This window comes from Mesoplodon mirus (assembly GCF_964341445.2).
Source record: "Mesoplodon mirus genome assembly, chromosome: 6".
NCBI classification, from domain to species: domain Eukaryota; kingdom Metazoa; phylum Chordata; class Mammalia; order Artiodactyla; family Ziphiidae; genus Mesoplodon; species Mesoplodon mirus.
The window spans coordinates 101,845,998-101,868,363 of NC_138982.1; the positions used below are offsets into that span (position 1 = coordinate 101,845,998).

At 35.4% G+C, this 22,366-nt stretch overlaps 1 protein-coding gene across 4 annotated transcripts in view; it reads right to left on the bottom strand.

Moving 5' to 3' along the window:
• EPHA6 (EPH receptor A6) overlaps window positions 1-22,366 on the bottom strand; it is a gene marked incomplete at its 5' end in the record, with an annotated part of 845,284 nt that overhangs the window by 144,602 nt on the left and 678,316 nt on the right. For all 4 annotated transcript variants that reach the window (XM_082625310.1, XM_082625308.1, XM_082625309.1 and 1 more), the window contains one exon: window positions 4,552-4,681. In XM_082625310.1, the coding sequence (XP_082481436.1) occupies window positions 4,552-4,681 (130 nt within the window). The remainder of the gene's footprint in view (window positions 1-4,551; window positions 4,682-22,366) is intronic.

Genomic DNA, 22,366 nt, shown 5'->3' on the forward strand with positions numbered 1-22,366 from the left:
TAATATTGGCTTAGCACTGTAACTCCTTTGCTATAGAAATGGCCTAGTTGGATCTGTTACTGGTTTATAGAAAACTGGATTGTGAATTCATATCTTAACATTACTAGTCAGGGGGACAGTAGTGAGGATATGAAAAAGTCTGGCTACTTGAGTATAAGGCTCATTCAAATCTCTTTGCAAAGGTAAAAATAAATAAATAATATTAAACATTACTATTAATCATATACCTAGTAATTGCAAATCTGATTTTTGAGTCCCCATGTGTTCACATTTATTTTTTAAACCGATTCAGAGTAAGCAGTGGGGAAGTCTCACAAAATTGACAAAGCAAGAAGGTGAAGAGAGCTATTTACCCCATCTTTGCCATTTACCTTGAACCTCACACATGGCACGCAACAGAGAGCAGCTCAGGTAAAAATGTCAAAAGAGGTGTTTTATATATAGCATTATATTTAAAGCATAGGTAGACAAACCAAGATGGTGTTTCAGAAGAACATTCCCTCAACAATTAAAGAGCTTCCAAGACTAACCACAAAGGACGTATTAGGAAGACCTTCAACATTGATTTTTATTTTTAGAATTTATCTATTTCTATATCCCACATGCTGCCTGTCTCCTATGTCTTCTCCTTTGTAGGCTTTGCTTATAATTGAAAAAGCTTCTTAGTTTAAGGCATATATCTGAGTTTGGCCTAAAATCTAATCTATACATATGAATTACTTCAGTAATGAAAAATATTATCAAGTCTTCCACAACTGACAGAAAACTGCTAGAAAAATGTAAGGTAGAATTTTTGATCTAATCATACTCAACCTAAGATGTTACTTTCTGAGTATAATGAATATGCCTTTATATTTTATAAATAAGTCTAGTTTTCAAGACACATTGTAATGTTTGGATCTTATGTAAATTTAAGATATCACATGATGTCAGATAGTTATTGCTGTGAAGTAACAGGGAAGACTGGACTAGTGCAACTTCCATATATTATTACACCATCATTATCAGTGCATAATTCTGTTTCTCAATGCCTTTATTACTCTGATTTTCTTTGTTTATGGTAAGCATATAAGCCACTAAATGTGTAAAGGCAAAGGTGTCATAAGATAAGTCATCAGTCTAAGACCCTATGTATAATCAATACTCTATGGCATATAAAATGTTCTACCCACTTTCAAATACTGTTTGATTATAGAAATAAATCAAAGAAATAACTAGATGGAGCAAAGAGAGCAAGCTTATTTTAGGGTATATACCTGATAACATATTTCCAAGAAGGACATTAATTCTTTTCAAGGAGGTAGAATTTGATTTTAATAGGGAAGAATACAATGGAGAAGAGTTTGATTCAAAAAATACAATTTCACTTATATCTTTCTAATTTCTCCTTTCTTTCTCCATCCTCTTTGCTTCTCTCAGCTCCCCTCCCCACTCTTCCTGCCTTCTCTCTCCTGAGATTTTCCTACTTCATTGGATGACTACTATTTGAAAAGCATTGCAATAAATATATGAATATACTTGCTATTCAACTTTCAGCCAATTACTTCCTGGTATTTTTCTCTATTTGAAACTAAGAATAATAACCCTTTACTATGACCTTTCTAGAAATGTAAAAGGTCATATAAATAATTGACAACCATTACATAAATACTGATTTCAGGCTTGTCTGCTTTCTGGTTCTCATGATTCAGTGATTCCCTTATTATTGCACTTAGTGTAAAAATACATACTGCAGGGGGCTTCCCTGGTAGCGCAGTGGTTGAGAGTCCATCTGCCGATGCAGGGGACACGGGTTCGTGCCCCAGTCCGGGAAGATCCCACATGCCGTGGAGCGGCTGGGCCCGTGAGCCATGGCCGCTGAGCCTGTGCGTCCGGAGCCTGTGCTCCGCAACGGGAGAGGCCACAACAGTGAGAGGCCCACACACCAAAAAAAAAAAAAAAAAAAAAAAAAAAAACACACTGCAAAAATATTGCTCCTTGATAGCACAGTGTGACATGAATGCAAAGAAACTATTTTATATAAGACATAATCATGTATCTCATTTAAATTTGATTAAGGAAGTAACTGGGAACTAAATTAGCACCATCATTAGAACAGATTTTGTGATTCCTTGAATGACATAGCAAATGTCTTATGAGACCCTAAAAGTACTGTAACATATAAACAATTGGTAGAAAGCAAATTAATTTCTGTCCAGTAGGCATCAACCTTTGGCCAGCTTTTTAAGGTACCATGATACAGGTCAAGGAAGGAAGTGCTTTCTGCCCTCAAATTGATGTTCTAAACCTGAAGAGTCACTCAGCTATTAGATGGCAAAGAAATACTTCAGGGTTCTTTTTTTTTTTTTTTAATATGAAATAATAAAAACTTCTCATATCATTGCTTCATTCCTCTTTATACAAAATATAAAGAGAATTCTTGGGAAATAAGCTATAGTTGAATGGAAGAAGATAAAAATTACCTTAGAAATCATAGCAGTGATTACTGAAAAGTACCAGAGAAAGTGTACAGGGATCACTTATCAAAGTGATATAAGCCAGAAAAAGTGAGTTGAGTTAATTTCAGTTTGAGGGAACAAGTTTAGATCTATACATGTTTTATGAAGCAATTGCTTTACACCTGATTTGTACTTAAGTCATGGAAACTGAACTGGGTTTTCTCTCCCATGAAGGTTGGAGGCAAATCTGGCTTAAAGCCTAGAAGAAGAGGGCGCTAGATGTTCTTTTAGATCCCTCTCGGGAAAGTTGTTTTGTGTCTGTTATAGAAACACCATCTTACTTCTATCAGGCTCAGTGGCTAAATGACAAGCGTTGTCATTTTTACCAGTGATGTTGAATAATTCAAGTCACTACTGATTTGTAATGTCATTTCTGCCAAATGTACCTAAATCTACCAAGATTTGTCATTAAGAGTTAAGTTTGTCATTAAACTACAAATCGTCTGTTCATCTCTTCAATTCTAGTCACTGAAATATTAATAGACATGAATGCTATATTTTTATATTTGCAGTTAACTCTGAGAGCTCAGTTTATATAGATTTTTTTTTTTTTGCAGTACGCGGGCCTCTCACTGTTGTGGCCTCTCCCGTTGCGGAGCACAGGCTCTGGACGCGCAGGCTCAGCGGCCATGGCTCACGGGCCCAGCTGTTCCGCGGCATGTGGGATCTTCCTGGACCGGGGCATGAACCCGTGTCCCCTTCATCGGCAGGCGGACTCTCAACCACTGCGCCACCAGGGAAGCCCTATATAGATTTTTATTTCCAATATTTTGCAACACCACCATCACTACTACCACCAACACTAAAATTCGTGTGCAACTGATACCATTTTTTTTCTAGGGAGAAAAAAGGTGGCATAACACTCATTAGAATTAAAATTGCTAATTTTTATTTCATATAATTTTCATTCCTACTTATCAGTGGCATTGCTGGCTACAAAGTCTGCAACCACTTTAGTAATTATCCAAAGATAAAACCAAATGACACTAAAGCATATTTATGGTTGTCACTTTTTGTATGTTATAACTAAGTAGGCAAGGGTAACTGAAAGGCAAAAGAAAAATGTCAGTGTAATAATTTTAGGCTTTGATGGAATAATTTTTCTAAGAAAAACAAGAAATGTGCATGATGGGATTTTGTTTCCATTGTATTTCTTAGCTTTTCAAATGTTTCCATTATTCTGCTGTCTGGGCCAGCCCTCCTGAAAATATTGGTGTCATTACCACAATGTGTAGCATAAGTATTAACTGTGATAAGAAACACAAGAATTATGATAAAAACTCCAAGAATCAATATCCTAATTCCATCTTGCTAAACACATATAAAATATAAACTGGATTTGCATGCCTCAGGTACCAGGGAGGAAGGCAGCTGGATATTTTACAAAATGACAAGAGTAAAATAATTTATGATTATAATAATACCAAGGATAATATACAAAGTGATTTACTAAACTTCGAAATTTCATTTTAAAATGCTCAATATCCTATATTTTGTTTTTCCTCATTGATAAAATATGGCTTTGGTCAGATTGATATTCTTAGGGAAAACTGCATGTTAATTTTCTTTCTCAAAAATTTCTTCCAAATTTGCTACTTTCTGGCCTTTTTTCAAATAATTTTTCTTTAGTGAAATGGAACTTTAAATCTCTGTAAACTTACTCAGATATAAAATTACTTTTTCAGTTAATAACACTCAGTTTTAAATTCTTTTTTCTAGCCAGTTCCAAGTGGTAAAGTGGCTTAAATTCATCCCTGTTTTATTCTTGAGTTACAAATTTGGGACCTGGTCTCTAGTTTTTATTTATGAAAAAACTTTCCTAGAAGAGGCAACACTCTGCTGATTGGGTGCTCAGTTTACAGATCCTTCTTCTACTTCCTTTATATTATTTTCAGAGCATTAGGCATCACAAATGTGGTTCCTGCATTTTAAAAAGTCGCTTGCATTTCTGTTCAACAATATATTTTAGAAATATTTATTTCTGTATTGTTCTGTCAATTGTAAGCACAGTCCTACTGCTGTATACGGTGGCAGAAAACTTCACCTGAAATACCTACCAGCAGGAATCCTGGGGGGCAAAGATCCTCTCCCTGGCACTGGATGCGGGGCCTGGAGGCTATTTAAAAACCCTGCCCTCAGGAAGCTGGGGCAAAACGTTTCCACCCCAATGGCCGGGAAGGATCCTTTTAAGAGATAAAAATTGACATTAATCAAAAAGTATTCTTTGTGGAAAAGTTGTTGATCATTTAATTGGAACAAATCTATAATCAATAAAGAAATCAAACCTTACAAGGAAGCTATGAAATTAAAAGGAATGGAATGCATTTTTATTCACAAATTTAAGAAATAAACCTAGTTTTCTGAAAAGAAAGTTACTCTTAACTAGTTACAATTAAAGAGGGTTTAGAAGCATCAGAATGCTAAGATGAAATTTCTAACTCTACATTTGACAGAATCTATACAGAATTCATCTCTACATGAGCTAAAGATACCCAGAAAATAGCCACGATAGGATCTGGGATTTGTGCTACACTAGAAGAAGCAGTGATTTACTTTAGGTGTATCAGTAAGAGAACTTAAAATGAGGAAAGCTTCTATACCACACAGTAATTACACATGTTTTTGAAACAGTGGTAAGAAAAACAACATACACATTTCTTAATTTGCTTCACTTTTCTATTAGGGACAAGACATGAGAGTTTGCAAAGGTAGAACCACATACTTTTTCACTTTTAAGAAGGCTATTGAGAGAGAAGCAAAAAAAAAAAGTAAACTACTTGGATGCTTATCCATAAAATAATATAATGAATCACAGCATAAAAGAATATCAGAGCTGAAAAGGACTTTAGAGATCATCCAGTCAAAAAAATCCACGTTTTACAGACCAGCAAACTGAGTGGGGGAAGTGATATCACATAGCTGGTGGACTCCCAGTACAAAGTCTTTCCACTACAGATTAAAAATAAATGAGTCATTTCCTATACGGGAGACTGAGATCCCCTGAATACGAGTTAGAAACTTAGCACTCTGGAATAGTGGCATTACATTTTGGTGCCTCAATGACCTGAAAGATACTAAAATCATTCAGAAGAAAATGTAATATACATGCAATATTAGTGCATGGGCAGCACTGGTAATTGATATAGTATATCTAAGTTTAAATCACAATAATACCCTAAAAGCAAGTTACATGGATAGTTGTAAGAAATGCATCTCATTCGAGACCTCTGAAACCCCCATCAGGCACAGCAGTTTTCATATGTAGAGACCCGGTTCAAATTGAGCAAGTCCTGTATTTTTTAAAAGAATTTGCTCTGTACTTTGACACAAATTTTGCACCTAAAATAAGTTAAAATTGGATTTTTCTTTGAACTTTGACCAGGACTAAAGGGATGTGGTATACCATACTGTCTATATCTTGCTTCTATGGAGAAAGTTGTTGCTAAAGAAAAAGCAGCATTTATTAGATCTTTAGAGAGGTTTTTATGAAAGAGCAAAGTTACAATGAATGTTTTCATGGGTGAGGCCTATATATTGTGCACTGGATTAAAGAAAGCATAGAAAGAGTGTCTTATACTGTGAATAAACTGGTTTTGTTGTATATTTTACGGGACTTTAGTAAAATGGCCCAGCAGAGCTGGAGTCCCTTAAACATTCAGATGTGTGGCAAAAACGCCAAATGTAAGCCAGAAAGTGCTCTGAGGTAACTTTCCATGAACAGTGAAATTAATTACTCTTTTGTTACTACATGGGATATTTATCACTGAGCATAAAGTTAACATAAGCCTGTGTGCTGTGTTGCCCACGCAAGGCATTTCCCGCACTGCAATGTTTCATCATCATCTGCGAAAACACTCATTAATGTAAGGAGCTTCACTGAATACCACGTGGAGATAATTATATATTTATAAAGCATTCTTATTTAAAGTTACAAAAGAAATGGGGATTTTACAACAGGTAAAATAATTACAAGAAATTCAGATTTTATTACATGCTGTGAAAAATAAAAATGATCCAATTTTAGCTGTGGATTTATTGAAGTCAAGTAATCAGAAGTCTGGTTCAAGAACACTTGATCATAAAGAAAAAGAATATCATCGTCATGAAGAGGAAAGTAAAAGAGACATAAATGTAATTATCTTAAAGGAAATCTGAAGGAAAACAAAAGCATGTAGAACAGTGACTCTAGATAATGTTTACCTGCTTCACATTTAGAGCTTTTTATCTGAGTTTTTGCTATTTTTGCCAACATTATTCAAAACTGTTAACTTAGAAAAGATGTCCATTATTTTAACTCCTTGAAAGAAACTAAATACAAATATTATTTTATTGCTACAATTACACTGATTACTACTTTTGTTGTTGTGATGGCCTGTCATCTTTAATAGCAGCTTTCATTTTCCTAAACTTGCTGCATCATTCATAATGGCTTTGTTATGTTTCTTTACTGTGGGTTAAAAGGTCTTTCATTTATTGTGGCATCTCTTCCTTAAGTAACTGTCATTTCTTATATCTGAAACAAAGAGAAAAGCTGGTGCGCATGAATATATATTCCACTGAGATAACACATTATGTGATAATAACGCCTTATCAGTTTTCTTCTTAAGGTCAGCCATGTCAATAGAGATTGCAGGAAACACTACAGCTCTACGTTTTCACAGTTCAAACAGGAAAACTGAAGTTATTCTTTGTTATAACCCCCTTATCTCTTAATTCACAAGAAATTAAGTTCACAAACCTTTTGGAATTTGATATGAAATAACTTTAGTCTGATTTGCTCTATTTCTTAAGTTGCTGACCCCATCTGACTGGGGTTTTTTAAAGTAATGGTGGAATCAATTACATTGTAGCTGAATAATAAACAATGTCTACTATCTATACCAGGAGAAATATAAATTTCCACGAGTATTTTGATTTTAGTTACTTTCAATAGTCTAAGTATTTGTTAATACAAATTAGATTTTTATGTGATGAGAGTATTCCTCTAGCCATTACAAGTTTGAAATGTAAAATGTGTCACTTCATACATGCTTTTCTAAATCTCAAATTCTTGAGTTTCCAATTTGTTAGTGATCTTGAGTTGCGGGTTAAAGAGAGACCAACACGTGACATTAGCATTATACTGTCTGTAATATAGAGTTACCAGATCACTGGGTGTTCTGTATTTTTACTTGCTAAACCTGGTAACCCTACTCTAATATAATTTCAAACACTTATGGATATCAGATGGATAAAAGACACTATTAACTACTGGTGTAAGGTAAGATTAACATAAGTCACTGGCTGCAGGGGTTGGTGATTTATGTCTTTCATTAACTCAGTGGTTCTCAATGCATTTAGGGAGCCTTGCACATTATGACTGTGGGAAGACATCACTGGTGTTTAGTGGGTGGGGGTCAGGATGCATGCTGAAGGCATTGCAGTAAGTGGTATCCTGCCTGTACAAATGGGAATTCTCTCTCAAAATGCTGGTAGCACCCACTGAAAAACCCTGTCTGAGAATAAAGAATCCTAAAAATATGGTTGCTAATGAATAGGTCATATAATGAGGTAAAGAAACAGTGGGAAGAAGTTGGTGCAGCCTGTATGCTGACATTAATTAATGGAGGACTGATCACTCAGATCATCTGAGAATAATCTTGCCTGTAGAGTTAGCAGTTTTCAAAGAAATATAATAAAATATATTTAGCCAAACTCAATGAAAAATAATCCCATTTTTCATTGGATATTGCAGCAATCTCTCTGAAATAACTTTATATTAGAAATTAGATATCATTAAGAATTTGTGTAAAAGATAACAAACTATGACCTTAAACTTTTTGTGCCTCAACTTTCTCCTCTGTGAAATGAAAAGAACTGACCCTATCTAACGGGGCTGTTTGTGAGGTTTAAATGTGAGTAAATCATCATAAATATAAGACAATACTATTAGCCCTAATGTTTTTAAAAAAGAAACCTCTTTAGGTGGGAAACAGAAATAAAGATTAATTAAATTTTCTAATGAAGAACTACCCCTCCCCCACATACATACACATATCCCCAAGAGAACAAATCCTTTTTTCGAAGATTACATATCAATAATTTAATTTTGATGCTGAAAAGTTTAATAAGGGCAGTATCCCTATAACATGAACTTTTGAGATTTGACTCCTTCAAATTGTTTCCATTAGGCTGTATTTTTGCAGATAACCATTTGATCTACGTATAGACAAAGAATGCATAGTCTTAACTCAAGACAAACAATTTAGAATTGGAAACTTAAAATACATGTACACATATGTGAGTATATTAAATAAATATAGAGTATGCAAACTCTGTCTTCAACTCCTAAAATGAGTTCTTTTTCAAGCACAATATGAAATGCAAGGATGACTTAATCTGATCTAAAAAGAGTAGATCACAAATAGTCACTGGGAACAATACTAAAAACAGGTTTTTACAAATAACATAACAAACCTGGCCATAATATGTACCATTTTATGTATATTGTGCCTATGTGTGGTGTGATTATTATTTGAAAGCAAGTATTGAAATAAACTGAACTTACAATCAGACCTAAATTGATAAAGTCTGTGCTATTAATATATAAATATTATCTCAAAATATTTTAATTTCATTCCTTTAAATATATTTTGTGAGTGGCTTATAATAAATATAAAACTACAATAAATACAGTAAAATTGTAGATATATATGACATAAATTAGTATTCATATAGTAGAGATTTTGGGCTCAAAAATGTTTACTGATAGGGACAAGACCAAAAACTTGGAGAGCTAAGAATTGAGTATGTATACATCCAGAGTAGAGATCCTTTCTTCACCCTTAAGTATCCAGTATAGAGTTCTGTAACTGACACATAGCAGCCTCTCCATAACTGTGTGGTTTTGGTTAATGATGGTATCTCTGAGCTACAGTATGAATAATTTCAAAGTTCAGTGATAACATAGTCTGTTAAACCAAATGCTATGTCGAAGGGCTGTTTTTCCTGAGAAATGCTCACTTCTGAACCTTCAAAGATTCTCTACCTCTTTCCCTATCCGTCTGTCTGTCTGCCTGCCTGTCTATCCATCTATCTATTTATCTATCTATCGATCATCTGTCTAATTTCAGCTGTCCCTTCTTTGTCAGGTTGTTTGTGTTTCCCTCCACTCCTTGTGTATCTCATGTATGTGCCTCTTTCTTCTTCTGTTGCAATAATTTATAGCATCACACATTCTTTCTTCCTCTGAGAGAAGTAAAATAAAACCATAAGCTCATTAGTTTTGTTTGAACACATGCTTCCTAATTTTCTGTGATGGTGGATGAAGACTCAGACTCTAACAGTTACATCACCAGTGAAGAGGACCAGCAACCGTAAGAAGAGCTATTTTCATGTAAGGCATTGGAAGAATGACTCTTTCACTCCACTGAGAACTTTATTTTTGGTCTCTATGTAATAGCATGCAGTCTAGAAAAAAGTAAGCTGCTCTGCCTAATTTGGTACAGAAAAGATTCCTGCTTTATTGTAAAGCTTGAGATGGGCCAGCTGGGAACCCAACTTGGTCTCTTCTAAGTAGATCAGAAGATGCACAGAGTGCAAGCTGAATAAGTGGATACATCAATGATGAATGAAAAGTGAAAAATTGCTCCTTAGGCAAATATCTTGCTAGGATCTAAGGAAATACTCTGCCTGCTTACTTGCTTCCCAGGCCAGTGGCAACTTTCTAATGACTAGCCAAGAGCTAATTTTTAATTAGGCTTAGAATGTGAGAGAGAATCATTCTGTTTATGAGTGACTCATTCATTTACCCTTGTATCCATTTATGGACTTATTCATTTATCCAGTAAATATTTATTGAAGCACCTCTTTTTTACCTGGCACTATGACACATTTCTAGTACAAAAAGTGGAAATAAAATATTTTTTGATATGACACTATTATTTTCAGGAAATGATTCTAACTAAGCTAAGCCAAAGATGCAGTTACAAAATTTCGCCCATTTCCTAAATTCTTATAAATGGAAATATGCCTACAATGAAATTAGTATTTTCCTTTTAGCACAGCTAATCTCCATGTAGATTCTTCGGCACCAAATACAATTAAAGATCATGCAAGCATTACTGCTTTGTTTTGGCTTCTTTTTTAATCCTTCAGGTCACTGCAATATGAATTTTATAGATTTCTCATCCTGTTGTTCAATAGGTCATAATAAAATTATTGAAGCAAAAAGGGCAGTTTCACGGCTAGATTTTTATGAGTTAATCTTCAGTGCTTTTAAAAAGAAATTTTCAGATTTTCCTGAGTTATTTTTAAACTTGTAAGATATGTGTGATAAAACTTATTGTAAATTATTTTTTAAAACTATAGCATTAACAAGGAGAATTAAAATATTTTGAAGCTGATTAAGAACATTTATTGAAAAATACATTTTAATTAAAATTTAATACAGAAGTTCTTTAACTTTAAAAAATATATATTTAAAAAATACCTAGTTTCCTAACCTGTAAAATTAACTTGGAGTAGAACTTCCCTAAATGTCCTTTAAGCTTAAAAGTCTATTTACTTAACTGTTATTCCACTGCTACATTAAATGAAGCCTATACTTCCCCCAAATATGGGTTATGTCCAGCAGTCATACCTATGTTTATGTTCAGTAGCACCTGGAATTTTAATTATCAAAAAAGTATCCTGACTAAATTTTCAATCTGCCAGTACATCCATCAGGTTTACTAGTGAAAATGCCTAGGCTTGAGGGCAAGCAGAACTTTGACTCAATCATTCACCATATGATTAATCTTGGTTAAGTTATTTACCTTCTCTGATACTTAGTTTGTTCATTTGAAAAATGGAGCTAATAATAAACGCTTACATTGGTTTATTGTGGATCATCTACGAAGTGCCTATTAATGGCTGACAGTAAGTGTTTAATAAATGAGGGACAAGTATTTCTTCTCTTTAATTCCCTAAACTTGACCTATGATTTCATGTCTCCAGGCCTCCATGATATTTCTTCCTCCTGGAAGGCCCTCTGGCTTCTGTGAAAACATGCCTACCGAACCTGGTGAGAACTTGCTACTCCTCCTGCGGTGCCCCTGTTAATGTTGGTACTATAATAGAGGTAAAATGCTATCATAGGGACAGTATTTATTTGTTTACAATTTTATGATACCAAACTCGAATGCCTTTTGGGACCTGTCAAGTACAATATATATCAAGTTGGTGACAAAGGCACTGAGTCCAACTGAAGGGTAAAAGTTCTGGCTAAGGACAATGAATTCAAATGTTTTAAAGAACATTGTAGATATCAAATAAAACACACCTCTTAGCTGACTTCAGCCTGTGGGCTGCCAGCTGGTGACTTCTGGCTGACCTGTTTGTCTTCCCCACCAGGTTGTGATTCCTTCAGAACAGGGATGAGTCATGCACATCTTATTCTGTCCTGTATAACCAATCCCAGAACTTGTGCATGGTAGGGGCTTAATGTAATAGTTATTGAGTTGAATTAAAACCATCTTAGATGAAGAGTTCAAAGCTTGACTTTATCTGGATAAATAATAGACTGAATTTTCTTGATGTCAGAGCTTTTAAAACCATGTATACTCTAATAATATAAATATCATCAAAACTGTATATAATTATTCAAGCTCAATGACATTTATAACCTTCTACTTTAAATGCTATGCAGAGCCAATGTTTAGGAACCAGGGACAGATTAAAATTCTAGAATTCTTTTTCCTAAGAAGTGGTGATGCAGTGAACTGAAATTGAAAAGTGTGTCCTCCTGACTGAGGGCCTTGGTTGGCAGATGCCGACCCAGCCTTTTCTTTCTTGGGTCAGACTTTTAAACTATCTGTTCTTTAAAAATGCTTTTACACTTCAGGTGCCAAGGAGTCAGCTAAGGAGCTGCTAAGAAGCCTTTGTATGAAAGCTAGATCTATTTAGCTCACAGCTAACGTGTGCTATGATTTAATATTTATGAACTATGGGTATATCTGTCACATTACTAAAGGGAGGGCTGCACCTTTAGCACACCTGATAAAGAGGTCATGAGGCAGGTTGCATCTGCCTTTTTGTAATTTTCCAAGGCTGCCTACAGACCAGACTGGCCACTCGTTGCTAGCATGTATCCTGCTGTCAGGTACATCACACTGTTGCTCTATTCTGTACAAAATATGAATTCAGTTTCACTGCCAGATATTGATGATAACACCCTTGTCAGTGTTATCTACAAAAAAATGTGTTAGTACCTACCAGGCATTTCTCAATTAAGTTTAAGATATTTAAATTCTTTTCAAAGTTTTGTTGGCTTTTTCAGGTCAGAATCATACTCATTTGGTATCTACATGGTGTGGAGTAGATGGCAGGATAATTTGGTTGACTGATTACCATTTTGAAAATTGGACTGGTCTTGAAATAATCAGGGAACGCAATTGGTCTTGAAAATAATTGAGAGCAGCCAACAGAGAACAAAACTAATCAAGTCCCTAATGATTTTACATCAATTCTGATACCGTAAATGTATGACTGGGGTGGCACCGTAATGGCAATGGTGGTGGCAAAGACACATCCACTTTTCCAGGAAGCTACTTTTTGCTTGAGGTAAGCATGTGGGATTTCTGTTCATGTCATTCCCTGTGACCATGCACGGTGGGAACACTTAGGAGGATAACTTCCCGAGTAGTTCCAGTTCAGATCATGTCACTTTTCAGCTTAAAAATCTCAAAATCTCCTTACTGCTGAGCACAAACCCAATACATAAGGGTGGCTTCAAAATCTTTACTTTTTAGTTCAAACATACTCGAATATTCATTGTTCCTTTAATGTGTTGCTTACTCCTAGCACAAAGTGAGAATGCTGCCTCTGGTCTGATCCATTCTAAATGCCCTGCCTAAGTGCCACCTCTTTTAAGAGACTTTTCATTTTGTCACTGCAGGAATAATTGTCAACCACAGGGCACAAGTGCTGGAGTCAGAGGGATCCAAGGTCAAACCTTACGTGCCGTAGCTTGCTGGATGACCATGGAGTCACTTCCACTCCCTGAGGCTCAGTTCCCATTTAGGTAACATGTGGAAATAGTCAGTTATGAAGACAGTTGTACAAGGGAGTGCTTATAAAATGCCTAGCACAACATAGACAGTCAAGGAGGACCTCCCTACCCACCTTTCTCGGCTCTTTTCTTTCTCTCACATATAACACTATCACGTTTCTTTTCCTTGCAGTATAATTCTTTCTGTTGATGACATATCTTATAATAAATTCCATGAAGAGCTTCTCATTTTTATATTTCCAACAGAACTTGGCATGCTATTTGCATTTAGGGGTCACTTGTGATGATAACTTTTAAAAACAGCAACTACAAAGCATATCTTCATCTTCCTTATTCACGACAGTGTTATTGTTGGCTTTGATAACAACTTCTAAGCTGCAACTAACTGGTTTAGCAGGTGAGTCAAAATATCATTAGAGTCATAAAAGTGTTGTGACATGTAAAGCCACTCTCACTAGCTCCTATGTTCTTTATTAACAGACAGACAGATGGACAGTGAATGACACTAAAAGCCAGATATGGGGGGCTCCACACATATCCTCCCATTCATTTCTTTCAGTCTTGCCTATGTGCCCTCTCATTTATGACTGAAGGGGCAAAGAGAGAAGCTCTTGAGGGGAGAGCAATCGGGACTGTTTAAGCCCAAGAGAAAGGTGAGGCACAGAGCTAGAGATGACGTTCTCTGGGGGCCCGACTCTCTTAGAAACAAGCCAGCAACTTCAACTACAGCCTGAAGCAAACTAATACCTGTGTTGGGCTCTATTTTCAAAGGAGATTCTAAATGTGAAATGAGCTTGAAAAGAGTCAGGCATTATCCAGTTTAATGTATCTTTTAATTTTTATTGAGGCTATTCCTTTCTTTTAAGCTTGATGCCTTTGAGGCCTATATTAATTTAACTTTCAGGTCCAATCTGAGATAACACTCATTCCTGATAAAAAGGGAGAACATGGAAACAGACTTAAAGAAGCCTGATTTTATTACTCTTAGGCCACATGAACTGGGCATGTTGAGACTGCCTGAAATAACATCTCCACTGACAATATTCAAGCCCCTCGCTGTGCCACCACTTTCACAACTGTTTACCATTAGGTTATCCTTGGCGGGCCATTAGACTGAATTCAAAATGAGGATCCAAGTACATTTTGTTCTGTGAGAATTACTGAAGGAGATTCAGGGATTCCGTACAGAGAAAAAGTGAGAGAAAGAAGGCTGGCAGGCGTTGTTCACTGTTGAAAATGCTCCCATTAATGTGTTCTTCAGAGCTAGTTCCAAGGCAGTTTCAGACTCTTGTATCATAGATTACTGGTTCATTTAACATACATGCTTTTCATTACATTCGAAATATTGGCTTGGATGTAAATTTGGGTAGTTTGTGAAAATGCTCTGCTAGCGGTGCTGAATGACTATAGCTTCTGGATACAATGACAGTGTGAGAGAAACTGCAGCTTCCGACATGATATATGTGGACAGGAGAACATTTGGAAGCAGTTTGAGTGCATTTTATTTCTGCATGGGCTCTTTGGGCACCCAGCCACTATCAAAGCATCATTTAACAAATTATGGCATCACAAAATATATTTTATGCTCTTGATGTTAGTTTTCAAAAAAGGAACCAATAAGTGTCTGGAGTTAATACCTAAGAGAAGAACAGGACTGAGTTAAAATTAAGAGAACGTTTTTATTGGCAAATGAAAAAAACTTACTGCTTTCAAAGTATTACATTCAATTTTATTGTTATTTAAATAGGCTCATTTTGTGTACATGTTGTTGCGTTAGTACTGAAAGAAAAAGATGCTTGTTAGTACTGAAAGAAAAAGATGCTTGTTTTTTTAAGGGGCCAAGTCATTTTATTATACAGTGGTGAATTTATCACCAAATTTTACAGTTTCAGAGTTTAGAGAATAATGATGCACTTTCGTTTACATATGATTTATAAAAAAAAAAATCCAAAGAAAACAGCTCTCTCATTTACCCTTTAAATACTGGCACCTGTGCTCTTAAATGGAGCACATCATTATACAGTCTTATTGTCTGAGGCTGTGGGTAAATATTGTGTCATATGAATCACCCTTTAGCATCAATAAAGTTGGGCCAGTGGAGAACTGGGGTGATGAAACTGCTCCCTGGAAGAAAGCTGTTCACCCATGTGAGGCAAATTTAGTGTGCTGGATGAGGTAATTTGCTAAATGGTACCCTGGTGCCCTAGAAGCCTTAATTCACTTCAGCTGAATGAGCAGTTGGATCAAACTCAATCATTGAGAGTTACCCATTCATACTCAAAGGCATATAGATCTCACATAGAATGTTAACTCCAGGGTAACATGGACACAGGGTTGGGAAAGTAAAAATGAGTACAGCCTAATTAGAAAGCCCCATTTAAACTTGCTTTTCAAATTACATTTTCATAGCACTGAATGGCAGTGACCCAAGGAGATAAAGTATTTTCAGGGAAGGAAAAATAAAGTGACAATATCATTTCTTAACTGTAATCACAATCTCTGAGTTTGGAGTGAGTCCCAGAAAGTTTGTATTTAAGTATAGATTTAACTGTAATCTAGCAAACTGTAGAAAAGATGTGCTGGCAAAGACAAATACTGAATAGTGGAATAGGTTTGCGACGAAATAAACAATGAAGAGGAGATAGGTTTTGGGGTAAATGACATATACAGATCAAAGAAAAACGGTTGCATAAAGATGAAGTTTTATGTTTATGTGTGTCTGTTTATAAAGTATTGATTCATCAAACTTTTAGCACAATCTCACACAATAAACAAATGTATAAGACTTTTTCAAACATTCAGTCTTCAATGAAACAACAAATTTTATTTTCCTGAGATACTTTTTCTTTGATTTAAAATATGTATCTTATGAAAAAACTTGAAAATAATCTCGACTCTGTAACAATACCCCACCAGAAATAACTTTTAAAGACTAACATGCTGGTACTTCCCTGGTGGTGCAGTGGTTAAGAAACCGCCTGCTAATGCAGGGGACATGGGTTCGAGCCCTGGTCTGGAAGATCCCACATGCCGCGGAGCAACTAAGCCCGTGCACCACAACTACTGAGCCTGCGCTCTAGGGCCCACGTGCCACAACTACTGAGCCCACATGCCACAACTACTGAGCCTGCAAGCCACAACTACTGAAGCCCAAGCGCCTAGAGCCCATGCTCCACAACAAGAGAAGCCACTGCAATGAGAAGCCCGCGCTCCACAACGAAGAGTAGCCCCCGCTCACCTCAACTAGAGAAAGCCTGCGAGCAGCAAGGAAGACCCAAAGCAGCCATACATACATACATACATACATACACAAATAAAAAGAAAAAGAAAAAAGACTAACATGCTTCCAGCACATGCTGGGTATCCCACAAAAGGAACAACTTCAGTTCATATTTGCTGACTGAGGAATGTCCTGCATCTCTAGTCATGATCTGACCTCCTGATGGCAGAAACTGACAGTGGCTCAATGTCTATTTCCTTCTTCCTCGTTTCAGAACCCCTGATTTTTAGCTGGTACTTGCTGGCCAGAATAAATAAAATATTTTTTCAGCTTCCTTAGGCATCCAGATGAGGCTATATGAATAAGTTCTGACCAATGAGTGTAAGAGGAAGTGCCCTTAAATGGAGGAAATATGACCGTGGCTACCCTTTCCTCCTTCTTGAAGCACTGAGCTAAGCAACCATCCTGGACTGTGTGCTGAGGATAGCCACTCAAGGAAGGTGCTGAGTCTTTGAGAATCATGAAGGCATCCTTCCAGCTATCGATTGCCTACCTCTGGATGTTGCTTATGCGTGGAGAAATAATTTTTATTCTTTTGATCCACTGTTACATGGGATCTTCTGTCACTCCCAACAGAATCTAACCATAAACTGATAGTTTAATTTGTCCTCCTTTAACATGCTTGGTCCCTGAATTAACTGCATCAATATCCTGTGATGACTTCATCTCACACTTTGAAATTGAAACAACCCTCATAATTATCATTCTGGCTATTCTAGAGTATTATTCTACATAGTAAAAACTAATGCATGACTGAATGACTCTTATCATATACTTTCTACCATTATTTAGATATAAACCTTTTACTTTTGATGAATTCTGATTGATAAATGGAAACATCCCATGGGTCATTTCTAATCTAATTTTAATGTCAGTTTTATATATGAATGCATTTTTATTTTCATTTTCAACAATAAAACAAAGTATATAGATTAAATAAAGACAGTACACTTTGAATTTAGGAAAACAAGTAGTCTTCTTGAATTGAATTCTTCTTCCACTTAAGTTGCATTGGGATCAACTTGAGGGCAAAAAGTATTTCTGACTCAAAGAATCCAAATTTGTCAAGACTTATAAGTCAGCGTGCACTTAGACTATTCTGACAGAAGACATTGCTCAAAGCTTGGGCTTCCACCTGAATGTTAGCTGGTCAGGCTGCTTGGTGAGTGGATGGAGGGAAAGCGGGAGGGGTACAACTCTTTAGAGGATGAGATTGATATACTTTCTCCCACAATGGTGCCATCCCTACCACACGTAGATGTAGCTGTTCCCTGGATTACTAAAGGGAAAAATCCACTGAAAAACTTTGTGTGAAATCTAGAAATTTCTTGAAACTTCATAGAAATCTAGGATATTTAGATGGAACCCATTTGACATTGACCCCTTCTATAGAGGACAGGTACTTTGCTCTTGGAAAAAAAGATTTGATAGAAAAAATCTTTCAGATAGCCAACCTATTCAAAATCCCCAAGTCCTCAAGATAGCAAGGATCTAAGAATCACAATTCCTATAATCCATCCCCTAACACACACACCCCTTTGTATTCCTTAACTCAGTGAATGGACTTGACCATTCAGCTAATTTCTAAGTTGGAAACTTGAGGGTCATTTAGACTCCTGTCTCACAATCACCTTTCTATTCTAAGAGGTGGTGTCCTATGAAATCTATGTAGTAAATATCTTTCTTGGTCATCTCTTTCTTTCCATCATCACTGAAATTGCACAATCTTAGTTAAGTCAGGCATTATTTGATACTCTGGATTACTGCCATCACCTTTTCATTGGTTTCCCTAACTCCAGTTTAACTTCTCACCAATCCCCTTTATATTCAGCTGGCAGAAGGATATTACTAAGATCCAAATGTGTTTATGTGATTTCCCTGCTTAAAACCTTTTAAGGGCTCCCCACAGATTTAAGAATAATGCTTATAATTTAAATTACACTGTAATGCACAAATATATTCTTATTAAAATTTAAACAACTTAGAACAATGAAAATTCCCTTTTTATTATTCATCTAATCCCAGCCCCTGCTGCTATCATTTTGATATGGGCCTTCTCAGATGTTTTTGTATGTGATGTATGTTAACATACATAGATAGGAAAATCAACAGTTTCATTTTGTGCATTTTTTAACCAAATGAGATTATACAACATATCTGGCTCTTAACTTGATTTTTTATGTTTAAACTTGATTCCCTGTTTCCGAGACCCCTCGTGATATTGATCTACCGCCATCTTTTTAACTGCCTCATAATATTCACTAGAGCAAATATGCAATAATTTATCTAACCATTTTCTTCCCAGTGAGTATTTAGGTAATTGTGTGGACATCTAGAATAGTTACATAGTTGTGGAGTTTTAGAGTTGAACAATATGTTCATTTTAAAATAAGATACTTTCAAATAGTCCACCAGAAGTCTATGTCAATCTATACCCCTATCAATAGTGAATGACAAGTACATTCTTATTTTCCCATCTCCTCCCTAGCATTAATATTATTAATATCCTCAATTTTTGCTAATTAAATAGGTAAAATGATTTAATTTTGGTTTTAATTTGGATATTACTGGATACTCATGAAATGGAATATATTTTCTCATTTTTATTGATCATATTTGTTTTTATGCCAATTGTTCTTATTTTTGCCCCATTTATATAATGGGGTCTTTAAATAATGATTTGTAGCAATTCATCATATAATTTCCATATTAACCCTTTGTTTAACAAATATTGCAATTTTTCTCTCTGTTACTTCCAACTTGTCGATCTCTCTGGCCACATCTACCAACATTGGTTTAATACACCTTCTGCTCCCACAATAAGAAAACACTTGTAGGTTTGTTTCACACTTCTTCCTACGTGCTTCTTCTGCTAATAATAAATGCTTTCCTCACCTGTCTAACCAAGTTAATTCTAGTCATTCTTCAAGAATCTGCTTAAGTGTTACTTCCTCTAGGAAACTTTCTTTTATTCTCATTCTTCTTTAGATAGATCCAGTGTGCTTACCCTCAACCTCATTCACTCATCTATCACATATTACTGTACTCAAGTATTAATCCTCAACTTCTCTGTCACTTCTACTAGACTTACATACTCCTTAGAAGGAGTACAGACTGAGCTTTTCTGCATTAGTATCTCATTACCTGCTTAACATAGGCTTGTTGATTGACTGACTCTATAAATTCAACTTTTAGCATTAGATTGTTAAAATCATCCCTCTATTAGATAATGAAACTTAGATTGCTATGAGAGGAACCCACAGTTCTTTCTCAAAGTAATTAAATGAATACCTTCTTCTACGTTGCTTAAATAAAAAGAGGGTGAAAAGTGGCTTGGTCCACATGACATGATAGGTTAATAAATAAAATGAAAGAAAAATACCAGGGCTATCATTCAGGTAAGGGATCTTAGAATTGAGAAGAGCCTGGACATCCTGGACATTTTTTTTTGTGCTATTCTATTTGCATCTTTGTGACTATGCTATGTGTCAGTCTGTTTCATTGTTGGGCTTTCCTAACTAATATAAAATCAATATAAAATTTGTCTTCATAAAACTTCCATCCACTGGTCTTAAAGTTGCATGTGACAACATAAATGATATACTGGAGAGACCTATTATTTTCCCTTCCATTTCTTCCTACATTTTTGACTGTAGGATAAACATATTTTGATCTATCATACACTTATTTTAAAATCTAACCATCTTGGTTACCCTACTGTTGGAAAAAATATTACTTTGTCAATGTTAACTTTAAAATGTGTCATCTGGAACTGATCACAGTATACCAGATGTAGACTATAAAAGGGCTCTTTCATTCCTTAAATATGGTCCTTTTCTTATATCAATGGAACCTAAAATGGAGTTAGCTTTTTTGTAATAGCCATGCCCCACTGCTATCTATTATTGAGCTTGTGGCCAACTAAAATCCAGTGGTGTTTTCCAGTTGACCTGCATTAAAGACTTCCTTTACTTAATATGATCTAAAAGCACACTACTTTATATTTATTCTTTTAAGTTCCTCTTGCTGGTTTTGACCCTTGTGATTCATACTGAATTCTTTGTACACATATAAGAAGATTAAGAAGCTCCACCAGCACTCTCTACACTTTAAATAGTCCAACAGTTTCCAAATCAAGTCATTGGGAGGCACAGTTATTTAACAGAGACACAGTTAGTAAAAATCTGTGGTAAGAGTTTGGTATTATTCTTTACTAAGAAACTTGACTGTTTCCTTACCTTATACTTAACTCAGGAGTGTTGTACAGATAGGGGATATTGTTAAGAATATGTGGGAAGAAAGTAGAAAATTTAGCCTAACATAATTAAAGAGTATGAGCTTTAAAGTTAGACAGACATAGATTCACATCTTGAATATGCTACCTACAAGCTGTGTGATATTGAACAAGTTATTTAACGTCTCTGAATTAAACTCCTTATTTGTGAAATGGGGAACTAATAATAATAATTAGCTCTGTAGTGTTTGTGAGGATTAATAAAACTACATATGAAAAATGCATAGCATAGTATCTGGTACATAATAGGTATACAAGAGGCAAATGAGAAGGAAATCACACCAGCAAAGTTGGTCTTTCCTGAACTAGCTATACAACAACACAGAGGAATCCTAAAATAAAAATTATCTCATACATTTATACTTTCCTAAGCCTTAATATCTGGAAATTAGAAAGCCAAGAACAATGTGGGATATCATTTACTATGATTATACTCCATTACGTGGCTATGGTCTTATATTATTATGAGTACCTTATAACCCAATAAGCACATTAAAATATCAGTATAAAACAAAGACAGAAAAGAGGAAAAAGGAACAACTAAGGGATTAGTGTTTAAAGTGACACAGGCATTAATCAGAACTATATAGATTTTGGTCCAAGAAAGCTTCTACTTTAGATAAATTGCCAAGATTAAAAGGATAGCTTGCATATATGCATAAAATGCTGACTGAAGGAAAAAAGCAAAACTGGATCAAAATAACCTCATGGTTTTATGAACAGAAAGTGGTAGTAGAGGTATACTTAAAAGCTGCTACTGTGCTATATATTGCAATGGTGGTTATGAGTCCAGAGCAATTTTGCAAGCAAGTTTCACTGACCTATATTTCACGTTGACCTTAATGTTTATAAATGCTGCAGGGCTTGGCAATCAGTCTTTTGTGAACTGAGAATTCACTTCTTTTTAGGTTCTTAATGTTCGATCTCAATTAAAAGCTATTTAACAGCAAATTCATGGTGAGTCAGAATAACAGAAAAATTGGGGTCTAACGTGTGTCTGTTGTATAGTGTGAAATAGAGGAAAGAGTTTTATTACAAATTTCAAGGCAGACTTTCTTTTGGTCCTAGGGAAATAAGATTTATGACTCATGTAATTTTTGTCCTTTGAAGGTTACATCATAATGAAATAATAAGAAAATGTGGCATTTGAGATGATAATTCAGTAGCCAGGTCACTGAGAGACTGATTTTTCTAAAATTAGCTTGCAAGTCAGCTTCAGAATCTATCAACTAACACTTAAATTTTGCAGAAACTGTAGAACTTTT